This window comes from Bidens hawaiensis, unplaced genomic scaffold, assembly GCF_021521415.1.
Source record: "Bidens hawaiensis isolate Kalapana, Puna unplaced genomic scaffold, B.hawaiensis_p1.1 tig00013876_1, whole genome shotgun sequence".
Lineage (NCBI taxonomy): Eukaryota > Viridiplantae > Streptophyta > Magnoliopsida > Asterales > Asteraceae > Bidens > Bidens hawaiensis.
In genome coordinates this window covers 78,069-93,757 of record NW_027492189.1, presented here as the reverse complement: position 1 = coordinate 93,757, position 15,689 = coordinate 78,069, and the positions used below count along the sequence as shown (strand labels likewise).

At 36.6% G+C, this 15,689-nt stretch overlaps 2 protein-coding genes across 2 annotated transcripts; one reads left to right on the top strand and one right to left on the bottom strand.

Moving 5' to 3' along the window:
- Window positions 1-577: 577 nt before the first annotated feature.
- LOC143545275 (ATP-dependent helicase BRM-like) lies at window positions 578-11,462 on the top strand. Its single transcript, XM_077037192.1, has 15 exons — window positions 578-986; window positions 2,542-3,462; window positions 3,759-5,045; window positions 5,165-5,277; window positions 5,584-5,671; window positions 5,818-5,904; window positions 6,070-6,162; window positions 6,253-6,336; window positions 6,428-6,631; window positions 6,717-6,956; window positions 7,533-8,413; window positions 8,495-9,113; window positions 9,862-10,299; window positions 10,374-10,610; window positions 10,712-11,462. The coding sequence occupies exons 1-15, from the start codon at window positions 858-860 to the stop codon at window positions 11,303-11,305; spliced, it is 6,015 nt and encodes a 2,004-aa protein (XP_076893307.1). The 5' UTR covers window positions 578-857; the 3' UTR covers window positions 11,306-11,462.
- Window positions 11,463-12,145: 683 nt separating this feature from the next.
- Window positions 12,146-15,361, bottom strand: LOC143545233 (AT-rich interactive domain-containing protein 1-like). The gene is made up of 2 exons (XM_077037151.1): window positions 14,999-15,361; window positions 12,146-13,294 (listed from the first exon to the last, which is right to left on the bottom strand). Exons 1-2 carry the CDS (start codon window positions 15,359-15,361, stop codon window positions 12,494-12,496), a joined length of 1,164 nt encoding a protein of 387 aa, XP_076893266.1. The 3' UTR covers window positions 12,146-12,493.
- Window positions 15,362-15,689: the final 328 nt, after the last annotated feature.

Here is a 15,689-nt window from a genome sequence, read left to right as displayed (position 1 = left end):
ACTACAATCAACAATTTATGATCCGGGTTTGTTAACACAACATGACATAGATATTAAAATGTTTGAGTTTGAGTTTAATATGTTTAAATTTGTCTTAAACATGTTAACCTAGTTAAGACATGTTTAAATTTGTTTCCTAACAAGTTATAACTATGTTTATGTTATGCATTAATAAAGACTTCTATGGATTATTATTCCAAACATGTAAAGAATCATTCATGCATTAATTAACACTTTCATCAACATTTGTAAATTTTTATTTCAATACATAACGTAATATTTAACCCGTTCCTAAACAAGTTCACGTCCAGAAAAATAAATAAAACAACACAATCAGCTATCCTGCCGCGCCACGTAAACACCCACCGTCACAACCAATCACGTCTTACCACGTCATATCTGCCACGTTACACCAACCATATCTCCAGCGTTAAGTTCACGCTAACTTTTATTCAACTTTAACCTCAACGTTTTCCCAATCAGGTCAACCCGAACCCATTTCCTTCAACCAAAACACCTTACAAATATCACTTCAAGTACTTACTCACTTTCAAGTGTTGTTACATATTATTATTATTATTATTATTATTATGATCAACTTCAACTACAACTACACTGTTGTGTTCACTTCAATCACACACACACACACAGTTATAGGTGAGAGAGAAACAGAGTCACTCACACAGTGTTGATTTAGAAGCCAATTGAAACCCTAATTTCTCAATTCCACCAAATTACTGCTGAATTTGGGCAAAAATCAGTTGCAATTGAAGATCGTTGAGTTGAATCAAATGAATTAGGGTTTAATTTAGGAAATTTGCTGTAAATTGTTGTAGACTCAATTAGAGGTTGTCCGGATGCAGTCCGGTGGCGGCCATGGGCGGAGTATCGGTCCGGGACCGCCGTCCGCATCCGCATCGCCTTCGTCTTCGTCGTCGGCTGTTTCGGCTCCCAATTTGGGGTTTGATCCAATGCAGCAGAGACAGGTTAGGGTTTTGTTTTGAATTTTGTGAATTTTGAGCTGAATTTGTATTTATTGTGTGTATTGTTGACTTGTTGTCATATGGTTTATGTTTTAGCTGTTTGATTTTGACTGATTTTGTTATCTGTAATATAGTGTCATTATTCAGTTGGTCACAAAGGTATAGACTTTTTGGAATTTAGAGTTAATTGTGACGAAATTTATTGGTTTAGTGTAGGATAGTTCTGAATTATTATTATTATTATTATTATTATTATTATTATTTTTGCATCGGCTGGATAATAAAAACGATATGATTTATAAATATGTAAATGCTTATCATGAAAATGAAGGGGGTTTTGGGATTGCTTATTGCCTTATTTTGGGGTACTTATAAGTGATAATTTATTAACTTTTGGAAAATTTAGAGCATGTTTGGGATTGAGTTTGAAAACAGCTTATTGGCTTTTTCAAAAAGCCATTTTGAAAAGCTAGGATTTGGGGCTTTTAGAATACATTTTTTTGACCCTTTCAAAAAGCAAAAATAAAAAGAACTTTTGTAATGGACAAACGCCTTTTAACTTATTGGCTTTTTGAAAGCCAATAAGGTGTTTTCAAACTCAAACCCAAACCCGAACATGCTTTTAATTAAAAGGCGTTTGGTATTGCGACTTATTGTGAGGTGATAAGTTAATAAGTCACAATATTGTGAGTTATTAACTTTTGGGAAAAAGTTAGACCATCTGTAGTGGATGGAGCCATACGGGGGGTTTTTGCACCATGTGGCGCCACGTCAACATAGGGGCTTTTTACAACAAAATGATGTAGTGTATGGAGGAGCCCCTTCAGTCATTACCCAATTAATGTTTTTTTTTCTATTTTTAATAAAAATAAAAGATTTGATTGGTTGGAGTTTGTGGGAAAAATCCTGATTGGTTGGATGAATATTGGAGGAGGCGCTTTGTAGGAAACGCTCCCAACCCAAAGCCAGCCCAAAGCGCCTCGGGGGCGGTGTGCCCAAGCGGCGGGCGCTATGAGGGCTTTTTGGGTGGGTATAGCGCCCACTACGTCTGGTCTTATAAGAATAAGAAGTTAAAATAAGGAATCCCAAACACCCCTGAAGTAATTCATATTAAACAGGTTAAATAATGAAAATGTTCAGTTTATAAATATGTTTTATGAACATACTTAACTTTTTTTTTAAAGTAAAAAATGTTTTGTAAAAATAATTATAGAAATCATTATAATTTAATAGGAGAGAGGGAAGGAAAACAAAAAAAATATAAAAAAAATTAAAGAAATATGTAAAATTAGTAGGAGAGAGAGACGGAAAAAAAGAGAGAGGATGAATCACATAGTGACACGTGGCAAAAAAATTTACTCATTTATTATGTAGGATATACTTTTTTTATTTGGGATATGATTACATGAATCGGGTTTAAAGTTTGTTATGTGTGACACTAGAGAGTGTCGTGGCAAAAAATTAATCTTTTATATTATTTAGTGTGCGTGTGTGTGTATTATTTGGGATATGATTACATGAATTGGGTTTAAAGTCTGAAATGTGTGATGATATACAGACTTTACAACAGCAATTACTTAGAAACCCTGAAGCAAGAGAAGCCATGTTAGCTTATCAATCTGGAAATATGCAAGGAGTCATGGGAGGTAATATTGCCCAAATGCAGGGGCAAAACCGGAATCCGGGTTTTGATCAAAACATGGCGAACCCCGTTCATCAGGCTTACTCTCAATATGCTTTCCAAGACCAACAGAAATCGGGCCTAGGAATGCAGCCTCAACAAGTAAGAATGGGAACAGTGGTTCCTTCTTCAAAAGATCCAAAAATGCAAGATTCTGATCAAGGTCAAGGTCAAAGTCAAGGTCAAAACCAGAAACAGTTTGTCACGCCGACATCACTTGGTCAATTAATGCAGGGTAATAATAACATACGGCCTATGTCGGCCCCACAAGCTCCTCAAAACATGACAATGGCAGCTCAACTGCAGGCCATGCAAGCTTTGGCTCTTGAACGCAACATCGATTTAAGACTTCCGCAAAATTCTCATTTGGTTGCACAATTAATCCCGCTTATGCAAGCGAGAATGCAGAAGGCAAACGAAACCAAGATGACAAATGATAATTCTCCAAGGGGGAACTCATCAACTGATGCGGGGTCCATCAAACCACGTCCAAATATCCCCCCAGGCCATCTTGGTTCAACTTCAAGCCCATTGTTAGTCAATAGTTCTGGTCCTGGTCAAGTTGGTCAAAGTCAGGTTCAGGGTCCGGATCATGGTCAACAGCTTCCACCTAGGCAGCCTGCTCCAGTCAGCAGTGGGGTGCCATCAATGCATCAACCACAGCCATCAATGAACACGAGTCAGGGTTCCATGCAGCAGATGAATCGACCTTCTTCACAACAAAAGTTACCTTCGGCTTTTACAAAACAACAACTGCATGTTCTTAAAGCACAAATTTTAGCTTTTAGACGTATAAAGGTATCTGTTAATTGTATACTTGTGTGTGTATATTCTAGTGACTTGACCTCTTTTATAAACCATCATTATGGAAATGTAAATGCAAAAATATAAAAACATTTTAAAAATAGTATTTTACACCTTTGTTCAAAAGAAAGTTGTTAAGGTAGTGCATGCTACAAGGGTATTTTTGTCTTTTCACAAGAACGATGGGTTTACTAAAAAAAGGCAAGAACTTTGTTTGAAAAGTAAAATCACTATTATAGGGTATCTATTTGTTTGTTTTGTGCGAATTTGTTGATATACTTTGATGGCAGAAAGGGGAAAAAACACTACCGAATGAACTAATCCAAGCTATTGCCCCGCCGCCACTTGACGCACAAATTCAACCGTCAACTGCTAATGCTGGACCTGTTAATGTGAAAAGTCAAAGTCAACCTGATGACCAAATGAGACGATTGGAGTCCAATGATAAAGATCTTCAAGCTGCAGCCTTTACAAGTGGAATGAACAGTATAAAAAGAGAAGGGCCCGAGGAGACGGCAGCAACAGTTAATGCACAAGGTACAACATCAACACAGAAGGAAACCCCACCTGTTCTTCCTGCTAAACAAGAACAAGAAGTCGAACTTGGGGTTCAAAAAACTTCTAATGTTAACGACCGTCCAACTGACAAGGGCAAATCGGTCGTTTCAGAATCTGTTACTGTCCCCGAAAATGTTCAAAATGTTCAGTCTAAAAGACCTTTACAAGGTGGAAATCCACCTCAGACGAAAGATCCCGGCCCGAAAAAGTACCATGGCCCGTTGTTTGACTTCCCATTCTTTACCCGAAAGCATGATGCTTTCGGGTCAAGCATGATGATCAATAACAACAACAATCTTGCACTCGCATATGACTTGAAAGATCTAATCGCCGATGAGGGCGTGGAAGTAATTAACAAAAAACGAAAGGAAAACATCGAAAAGATCAACACTTTACTAGCTGTAAATCTTGAAAGAAGAAGAATAAGACCTGATCTTGTTCTAAGATTACAAATTGAAGAAAAAAAATTAAAACTTCATGATTTACAAAAACGAGTCAGAGATGAAGTTGATCAACAACAACAAGATATAATGGCAATGCCTGATAGGCCGTATAGGAAGTTTATTCGGTTATGTGAACGCCAAAGGATGGATCTCAACAGGCAAGTACAAGCTGCTCAAAGGGCGGTTCGTGATAAACAACTGAAACAGATATTTCAGTGGCGTAAGAAGCTTCTAGAATGTCATTGGGCCATTAGGGATGCAAGGACTCAAAGGAATAGAGGTGTTGCTAAATATCATGAAAAGATGTTGAGGGAATTTTCAAAGAGGAAAGATGATGATAGGAGTAAAAGAATGGAAGCTTTGAAGAATAATGATGTGGAAAGATATAGAGAGATACTGTTAGAACAACAAACTAGTATGCCAGCTGAAGCTGCTGAAAGATATGAGGTTCTTTCTTCATTTTTATCACAAACGGAAGAGTATCTTCAAAAACTTGGAGGTAAAATAACTGCTGCAAAGAACCAACAGGAAGTTGAAGAGGCTGCTAATGCTGCAGCTGCTGCTGCACGCGCTCAGGTACTCTTTCTTTATGATAGTCTGTTCCGCTGAATACACACACACATATATGCATTTATCAGCATAAATGTATTATGATCTTTTGTTTAATATTTTGTATGTGTTTGTATTTTGTAAAGGGTCTATCCGAAGAAGAAGTGAGAGCTGCAGCTTCTTGTGCGAGAGAAGAAGTTATGATAAGAAATCGTTTCTCTGAAATGAATGCGCCTCAAGACAGCTCATCTGTTAGCAAGTAAATACATGATATCTTTTTTTAATTTTTATAGGAATTAACAAGAATAGGAAAGTTTAAAGTTTGTAATAACCTTTTGGGATGTCCAATGTTAGGCGTTTGGAAAATGTTGAAACAAGATCAATTTATTAAGTAAAGTCACCTACATTTACCTTGGTTTAAGTAAACTGATTATCTGTTTCTTCTTTCTGAAATTGCAATAATCACTTCAAAAACACGTATCAAAACACTCCCAAATTTGAAAATCTTTAATCTATCACCTGATGATGTTTTCTTACTTCTTTTGTTCTTCATGGTTATCAACAGGTATTATACTCTTGCACATGCTGTGAATGAAAGGGTCATAAGGCAACCCTCAATGTTAAGATGTGGAACTTTACGAGATTATCAACTTGTAAGATTTTTTATCTCATTATGCATTAATGAATTTTGGGTCATATATATTAAACACATAGATTCCACGTGGCTTATGTCCTTGTAAAATTTTATTACATAACATATTGGGATATTGTATCATAATCATTTGATTCAATCTTTCAGGTTGGCTTACAATGGATGCTTTCATTGTACAATAATAAATTAAATGGAATATTAGCTGATGAAATGGGTCTTGGGAAAACCGTGCAGGTAAATGTTTTGTTTTTTTGGATAAATTAAAATTATTTCATGTAAAAGTTGTGAAAATCATGTAGTTTATGATTTTGTGCTAACTAATAAAAACCTCTACTAGTCACAAAACGTCCATTTTTTTACATTAATCGATCAACATGTTTCTGGTTTGTTTTCTTACAGGTTATGGCATTGATTGCTTATTTGATGGAGTTTAAAAGCAATTACGGTCCACATCTTATCATTGTTCCAAATGCCGTTTTGGTGAATTGGAAGGTTTGTTATTGGTTGCATTTCATTGTGTTTTGATGAGCTTTTATATGTTATTATTCTTTTAATTTTAACCGTCCAACTTTGTTTAAACAGAGTGAGTTACATAATTGGTTGCCGAATGTATCATGTATTTACTATGTCGGTAACAAGGATCAACGGACCAAGTTGTTCTCTCAAGTAAAGTTTTGGCCTTTTCTTTATTTTTTCTTTTTCCAAGTTTTATTGGTGTGACATGTTGATGACTTTGCTTATTATTTTGTTAATTTAGGAGGTCTGTCACATGAAATTCAATGTTCTTGTCACAACCTATGAATTTATTATGTATGACCGTTCAAAGCTTTCAAGAATCGATTGGAAATACATTGTTATTGATGAAGCACAAAGAATGAAGGACCGGGAATCGGTTTTAGCTCGTGCTCTTGACAGATACCGTTGTCAAAGACGCCTGCTCCTTACTGGGACCCCCTTGCAGGTTTAAGCTTTGTAAATAAATATTATATTTAATTACCAAATATGATATATAAAACTATTATCTTAGCTATGTTTGTGTTGTGCAGAATGATCTGAAGGAACTTTGGTCGTTGTTAAACTTACTACTTCCTGAAGTATTTGATAATCGAAAAGCTTTTCATGATTGGTTCTCAAAACCATTTGCAAAAGAAGTGGCCCAAAGTGGTGAAGATGATTGGTTAGAAACTGAGAAAAAAGTTATTATCATACACCGACTTCATCAAATTTTGGAACCTTTTATGCTCAGACGTCGTGTGGAAGATGTTGAAGGTTCACTTCCTCCAAAGGTATGCTTTGAGATTAAAAAAGGGAATTATGGTTATTTATTGATGAAAAAGAAACGGGTTAAAAATGGTTCAGTTAAAAAAAATAGATAAAAAGAAACATGCCAACACTTTTAAGTGTCACTCAAGGTATACAACTTTCTTTTTCCGAAAAAAGTCACTTTTTATATATTTGGTTGATTATCAAATTCAGGAAAAAAGACAATTATAAAAAAAGACCAGGTCAAAAAGTGGGTTTTTTTAATTAGTTATCAAATTCAGGAAAAAAAAAAGAAGACAATAAGAAAAAAGAAATGGGTCAAAACGGATCAGATGAAATAAAAGAAAGATTAATAAAGGGTAAAATGGTTGAAGTGCCTCGCAAAGGATGACATTCTAAATTATATTTGTCAAAAAAGTCACATCATCTTTTATATTTTTATATAATTATCAAATCCAGGAAGACAATAATAAGAAAAAAAGAAAATGGTCAAAATTGTTAAAAAGATGATCGAAGTATTTGACTTTCTGAATAGTTTCTTTCAAGTGTTTCATCTAACTCAATGTCTGTGATCTGATACTTAATCTTCATTATTGCAGATTTCCATCATTTTGCGTTGTAAAATGTCAGCATTTCAGGGTGCTGTATACGATTGGATCAAATCCACGGGTACTATTCGGGTTGACCCTGAAGATGAGAAGCGTAAGGCTGAGAAGAACCCGATGCACCAAATTAAAACATATAAACCGCTAAATAACAAATGTATGGAACTTAGAAAAACGTGCAATCATCCATTGCTTAATTACCCATATTTCAATGATATTTCTAAAGACTTTCTTGTTCGGTCATGTGGAAAGTTATGGATTCTTGATAGAATTTTGGTCAAACTTCAATGCACTGGTCATCGGGTCCTTCTTTTCAGTACAATGACAAAACTTTTGGATATTTTAGAAGAATATCTACAGTGGCGAAGACTTGTTTACAGAAGAATTGACGGTACAACAAGTTTAGAAGACCGTGAATCAGCTATAGTTGACTTTAACAGTCCCGACACCGATTGCTTTATCTTCTTGCTTAGCATTCGGGCTGCAGGACGGGGTCTGAATCTTCAAACAGCCGACACAGTTATCATTTATGACCCTGACCCCAACCCGAAAAATGAAGAGCAAGCGGTGGCTCGGGCTCACCGAATTGGTCAAACACGAGAAGTCAAAGTCATATACATGGAAGCAGTGGTTGATAAAATTTCAAGCCATGAAAAAGAGGATAATTTTAAGAATGGTGGTCGGGTTGATTCTGATGATGATATGGCGGGAAAAGACCGTTATATTGGATCTATTGAGAGCTTAATTAGGAATAATATTCAACAATATAAAATTGATATGGCGGATGAGGTTATTAATGCTGGGAGGTTTGATCAAAGAACAACACATGAAGAAAGGCGTTCAACTTTGGAGTCATTGTTACGTGATGAAGAAAGGTACTATATTAAAATAATGATTAAATTAGGTAAAATTGATATTATTATGTCCTATATTTTAATTATTTATGTTTGAATTAGGTACCAAGAAACCGTTCACGATGTGCCATCATTACAAGAGGTTAACCGAATGATAGCTAGAAGTGAAGAAGAAGTCGAGCTCTTTGACCAAATGGATGAAGAGTTTGACTGGGCCGACGAAATGACTCGATACGATCAAGTTCCCAAGTGGCTTCGGGCCGGTACTCGTGAAGTAAACGCAACCGTGGCCCGTTTATCCAAAAAACCGCCGAAACATATGATATTTAACGAAACCATCGACAACCTTGTTACTGACAGAAGAAGGGGGCGTTCTAAAGACAAGAAGTTTCCAAATTATGCTGAGCTGGATGATGATATTGAGGAATTTTCTGAAGCTACATCTGAAGAAGCTGAAGCAGCTGAAGAAGATGAAACGGGTGATGCTAATGAAACACCGGGAACCGATAAGGCCCAATCAGAAGACGAGATTCCGGTTTCTAATAATCGGTATGAATACACTCGTGGGCCTGGTGCTATAAACCTTAAAGAAGAGGGTTCTTCGGGTTCGTCATCAGGTAGTCGAAAATTGATGCCGGTTGCAACCCCCTCTATTTCTTCTCAGAAATTCGGGTCACTTTCTGCACTCGAGTCTAGACCTGGTTCTCGTTCAAGAAGGCGGGTATGTGTTCTTTTTTCGCTCAAATTATAATAACATGAATCAACCCGTTTTTAGGTAAATGGATTGAATTTCTGAGTCACCACTACTAAAAATCAATGATCTTATATAAAAAACTATAGTGTAAAATAGGTTATTGAAATATTGAAGAGCATGCTATATTTATATAATTATATTTTGTGTTAATGATAAAAATGATATAAATATCGGTAATATTTGAATACTAGAGTTATTCAAATTGTATTATGAATTTGTATTTATGATGTAATTTGCTAATTGTATTATATTATTGTGTGTTATGCATTTAATTAAGTTGATAAAATGATTGTGATGGTTTAAACAAACAGTAGGTTAAGTGTTTTAATCGAGCTACTACTGTAAGCACAACGACATGGAATAATAGACTTCAATATTTATTGATTACTTAAATAAAGAAAGATTTTTGTATTTAATAATAGTAATAATAATGTCAACAACAATAATAATAATTATTATAATAATAAACAGGGGTTAGAGTTGTAATTTTAAAAAAAAAGTTATAGTAGTCAAGGAATTAAGTAGTTATTTTGAAAGGGCAAAATTGTAATCTTACCTGACCCAGGGACCAAAACCAAACAATGTTGTCTATAGGAACCAAATCCATATTTTGCCCCAAACCATAGGGACCACTTATGTAATTTACTTGTATAAACTTTTATGAATAATGTTACTTGTAAAATCTAATTTCTTGTTTTGTAACATATTAAACTAGCATGATGAGCTAGAAGATGGGGAGATTGCATTTTCTGGAAATTCGCATCAGGAAATCAAGCAATCGAGTAGTGGGACCCATGATCACGATGAAGTTGAAGACGAGCAGGTTTTACAACCGAAAATAAAACGCAAACGAAGCATTCGTCTTAGACCAAAACCAGAAAAACCAAATCTCGTACATAGTGGTCCTTCTCATGTACCATACCAACCCGACCGTAAAAAAATAAATGTGAAAACCGAACCCGAACAAAAAGTGGTTATTGATCAAACGCATTCTTCACACACGACCAAAAAAACACCGCCACCTAAGAAAAACTCAAATAAGGCGAATGTTGATGTTGTAACGAGACCAACCAGAGGAAATCCTATACCTGCCCCTGCAAAAGTTACCCCTGATCAAGGTGGGGCCAAGATGTCTGAGGCCATCCAAAGAAGGGTATGCATGTCTTTTTATATGTTTGTGGAATTAATATGTTGTTTTGTAAATGTTTGTATGTTTCTTGCTTGCAGTGCAAGAATGTAATAACCAAGATTCAAAGGAGAATTGAAAAAGAAGGGCAACAAATTATTCCATTGCTAACCGATCTATGGAAGAGAAAAGAAAGTCATGGAAATAATAATATTCTTGATTTGCATAAAATTGAACTTCGTGTTGACCGACTCGACTACAATACAGTTCCAGACTTGATTGTTGATGTGCAGGCTATGTTGAAAGGCGGAATGCAGTATTTTGGATTCTCACACGAGGTACGCCTTTTTTTTGTTAAGATTTTATTACTGCTATATGTCGGTTATGTAAAGATAATTATTAATACTCTTAAGTCTTAACTATTCATTTCGATTAACAGGTGAGGTCTGAAGCTAGAAAAGTCCATGACTTATTTTTCGATATCTTAAAAATAGCGTTTCCCGACACCGACTTTCGAGAGGCGAGAAGCGCACTCACTTTTACCAGCTCAGTGGCTGCTTCAGCATCAGCATCGGGCTCGTCTCCAAGAGTCACACCGGCCCCATCTTTAGGTCAACCCAAGCGACAGAAACAGGTACTCGAGGTGGACACTCCTCCATCTAGGTCATCACACCCACGTGGGTCGGGTCCCACAAGCCAAAGAGAAACGCGGTTCGGGAGTAACAATGCACGTGAGCCAACTGACTCGCAAGATGACCCCCATCCGGGTGAGCTTGTAATTTGCAAGAAGAAACGGAAAGATAGGGAGAAATCAGTGGTGAAACCAGGGACAGGGACTAGTGTTGGTCGGGAAATCAAAAGCCCGGGTCAAACTCGGTTGAGTCAAAGTCAACAAGGGTGGTCTAATAATAATAACAATAATAATAATCAGTCTCCCCAGCAAGGAAGCGGGAGTGGAGGTGGAATGGGCTGGGCTAACCCGGTTAAAAAGTTGCGAACGGAAGCAGGGAAGAGACGGCCGAGTCATATGTAAATGTTTCGGGCCGGGTGTAACTTGTTATTTGGTATGATCAGTTGTTAACTTAAGTAGTAGTGTTGATGTTGGTAATGTAAACTGTGGGAATTGCTTTTGGTTTATGGAGATGAATGAACATGTAATGTTGTCCATGTTATTGGGCTTTTATTTGGGCCCATGTTGTGTTGATAAATGGCTAATTGCTAAGATTAGATCATTATTAGTGTTTAATGAACAACACATAAGTCCGGTTTGTTTTTTGGACCGCTAACTAAGAGTAAACTATGCCTTTCGTCCTTGTGTTTTGTCTAAATATGCGATTTAGTATAATAGTTTTAAATTTGCGATTTTCATCCTTGTGGTTTCATTTCACTTACAATTAAACCTGAATTCACTAAACCTATTAAGTGTGGTTGTTAAATTCATCAGCGTGCCCCTCACGTGAGGGGCGATTTTGTCATTTTTCTCAAATAAACCACAATTCTAATTCGCAAGCACCCTCATGTGAGGGGCTGGGTTGTACTTGGGGGAAAAGAACAAAACTGCCCCTCACTTGAAGCGCACGCTGATGAGTTTAACGATCAGACTTAACGAGGTTAATGAATTCGGGTTTAATTGCAACTGAAATAAAACCACATGGACGAAAATCATAAATTTAAAATTATAGAACTAAAACCACATATTTGGATAAACCACATGAACGAAACCGCATTTCACTCGCTAACTAATATACACTTTAAATCTACTTCTAAATCTACATATCGTCCAAAATCAGACTAATATTCTTAACCACGTTGAGAGGTACACCATGTCCACAAACCTGACAGTACGCTACAAACCCTTTGATACCCACACACAAATAACCTAGTTGTTTTGACTTAGTTATTAAAACTTGACCGACCGTTTATCTATATGGGTCAACCCAAAAACTTTTTTTCTTGACGGGTTCATATCGTGTCAAGAATCGTCACCCCTACTTATCACCATTCACAATTCTATCAAACTTAAATCAAAATCATCTTAATATCATTCATATTTCACATAGTATAACCAAAATTGTAAAACAACAAACCAATGGTGTTTACATCTCAACAAATGTACCAAAATCATGCAAGCACTCACAACCTATGCTATGCCTCTTTACCACTTTACACCCCTCATAAACATAAAAACTTAAAAATGTGCCCCTCAATTTTCACATTATCATCAAAAGTAATCTGTATATTTCAAATGCACCTTTGGAGAGCATAATATGGACTCTTCAGACTTGTTTACTTTCTCAAGCTCATCATCATCACTATCAACATTACTCGGGTCAGCCCGATTCTGGTGGGCCCTACGCCCCAAAAGGTAGACGTTAAAATAATAGCTCACAAGTTCACGCGTCGTTTTGTTCTTGAAATTTGTTACAAGCGCATCCCAAAAACTCCTACCCGAAGACCCCGGGTTTGACTTTATCACACTCGCAAACTTCGTTTCTTCCTTTTCGGTCCAGTCATGTGATACGTCTTCTCCCATCATATCGAATCTCCATTTAACAAAACTGGACCCCAGTTCGAGCTTCAACCGGGATCTTTTCTCTGCAACGTGGAATCTAACGCATTCTACAGAACCGATGACCTGGCACCCACACGAGTCCCGTCTTCCTTTTCCAATTGGTTCTCTTTCAATCAAACTGGCTCGGGTTTCTGTTGCTTCTAGTGGCCACACACGGGCGCCGAGCCATCTGGTTTCACTTTCTTGAGTCTCACCGGTCCATTTTGGTACTTCTGCTTGAAAAGCCCGGCCCTGTGGGATTCGTTTTTTCCTATAAGTGCAGGCCCATAAAAAATCTTTTTCTCCTGCATTGCTCCCGGGTGATAATAGCTCGGTATATTCTAGAACCTCGGGTTTTCTGGACAGAATTGTTGACAGATTCTCTCCTACAGAAACCAGCCTCTGGCTGGTTCTCGTGTTTGATTTCTTGGCTCGGTCGTTGTACATATCCGGATGCATCTTTTGCTTCTTCTGCAAAACAGGAAACCATTTCTCTTTATAAATATTTAAAAGCTAAATCACATATAAATATACAACAAGAATTTGAATACAACAAACTCAAATCATATTTATTATTATTCCTATTCATTTATCAATAATCATGAAAACCGTCACTAGAAAACTCACGGGTACTACTAATACCTGTTGGTCTGTGAAGGCCCGTTCTGAGTTTTGGGGTCGGTTTAGTGAAGACTATTGACTTATGGAGATCGAATACAAAGGAAGCTTATGGGTCGGCCCTTATTCTCTTTTATTTAAGCCCGTTCTAGTTTTCTTGTTATCTAAGCTAGAGTCCTATATTGTAATTTTAATAACTCATCACGAGTGTTGACAGCATAAAGCAAAAACAAATTCCAAATTGTAGTCCGTGAACGTAGGTCAGCTTAGACCGAACCACTGTCTCGTGCTCGTTCACTTTCTGCATTTTAATTATGTGTGTATTTGCATAACCAAAAACAGGAAACCATTTATTTATAAACAAACATTTGAAATTTAAATCGCATACAAATATACACAGAAAACTTCAATATAACAAACTCAAACCATATCAATTATTATATAAATATTTAATCAATTCGTGATAACCATGAAAACCCGTCACTAGAAACTCGCGGGTCCCACTAATACTTGTTGGGTTTGTGAAGGCCATTATGAATTTAGAGCTCGGTTTAATGAAGACTATTGACTTAACGAGTTAACAGAGGTCAAAGACAAGGGAGGCTTATGGGTCGGCCCTTATTCTCTTATTTAAGCCCGTTCTAGTTTTCTAAGCTAGGAACCCTTATGCATATCACGAATGTCGAGAACATACAGCAATAATAAATTCCACGTTGCAGCCCGTAGACATAGGTCAACTTAAACCGAACCACGTAAATCCTAGTGTCTCGTGTTCGTTTACTTTCTACAACTTAAATATGTGTGTGTGTTTGCATAACCGAGATCCTAACAATACCCTACTAACCAATACGACTAAGTAAAACCGTAAAACTATTCAACTGTAACTTCAAAGTTTAAAAAACTCATGCTAGAAGTCACCACTAATGCAATTAAGCAAATTGAACAAAGTACAATGTGAGTCTAGGGGTGCAAACGAGCAGAGCCGAGCCCAGGCTCGACTAGGCTCGATCTCGGCTTGTTTAACTTACACAAAGCCCGAGCTCGAGCTTGGCTCGTTTCGAGCTCTATTTTCAAAGCTCGAGCTCGGCTCGTGAATGGATATTGAAGCTCGAGCTCAGCTCGTTTACTATTTATCAATTATTTTTTTGTATAATTATAATTATTTTATATATTTTTTTCTATTATAATTTTATGTATAAAAGAATATATATTATTTAGTAATTTTTCTTTATTTTTTCATAAACTATATTTATTATATTTAAAAAAATTATATAAATGGCAGGCTCGTTTAGGCTCGCGAGCCGGCTCGGGCTCGATAAGTAAAGCTCAGGCTCGTTAATTAAGCGAGCCTATATTTAGGCTCGAGCTCGGGCTCGGGCTCGATCGAGCTTTTTAACGAGCCGATCTCGAGTAGCTCGCGAGCAACTCGGCTCATTTGCACCCCTAAATGTGACATACATAAATACAAATCACATAAATCTAAAAACAATATCAAACCAAAACGCGTGACATTAGCATTTAACACAAACAATAAATTCAAACCGAATCCAAAACTACCTGTTTGGCATTCAAATGACCATTAACCTTCACCCGCACCGCTTCTTTCGCCGACAAAACCTGTTTCCAAACATGATCATTTCCATACCCCTTCCACTTCCAACTCTCGGGCACCGACCCAATAACCGGATCACACGGATCACTCGCAACTCGTTTCAACCAATCCAGCATAGGCAAGCAACACTCCTTCTTCCTCTTCCTAACCAAATGCCTCTCGTCTTCGATACCGATACACGAGTCACTAACACCATGGTTCTCACCAACACAAATGTTGTAATTTTTTTTATTATTATTAATATTATTGTTTTCCCCAATAATATCAACATCCATTAACAACCTCTCTATATCCAAGTTCAGATCCATCAAACTTTAATAATAATAATAATAATAATAATAATAATAATAATAATAATAATAATAATAATAATGTGTTAAACCCTAGTTGTTGGATTTGATTGAACAATCCTGCCATTGATTGAAAACAAAACAAAACCCTAACAAATGTCAGATAATAATATTAATAATATATATTTAAAACCCAAATCGATTTGGTCAACAAAAGTTAAAATCGGTTTATGGTCGATTTCGGTTGGGTTTTGATAGGTTTCAGTTCGGTTAACCGGTTTCGTCGTTTCGGTGTAAAAAATTAAAACCAGTTTCTATATAATCGGTTTAAGATCGGTTCGGTTTT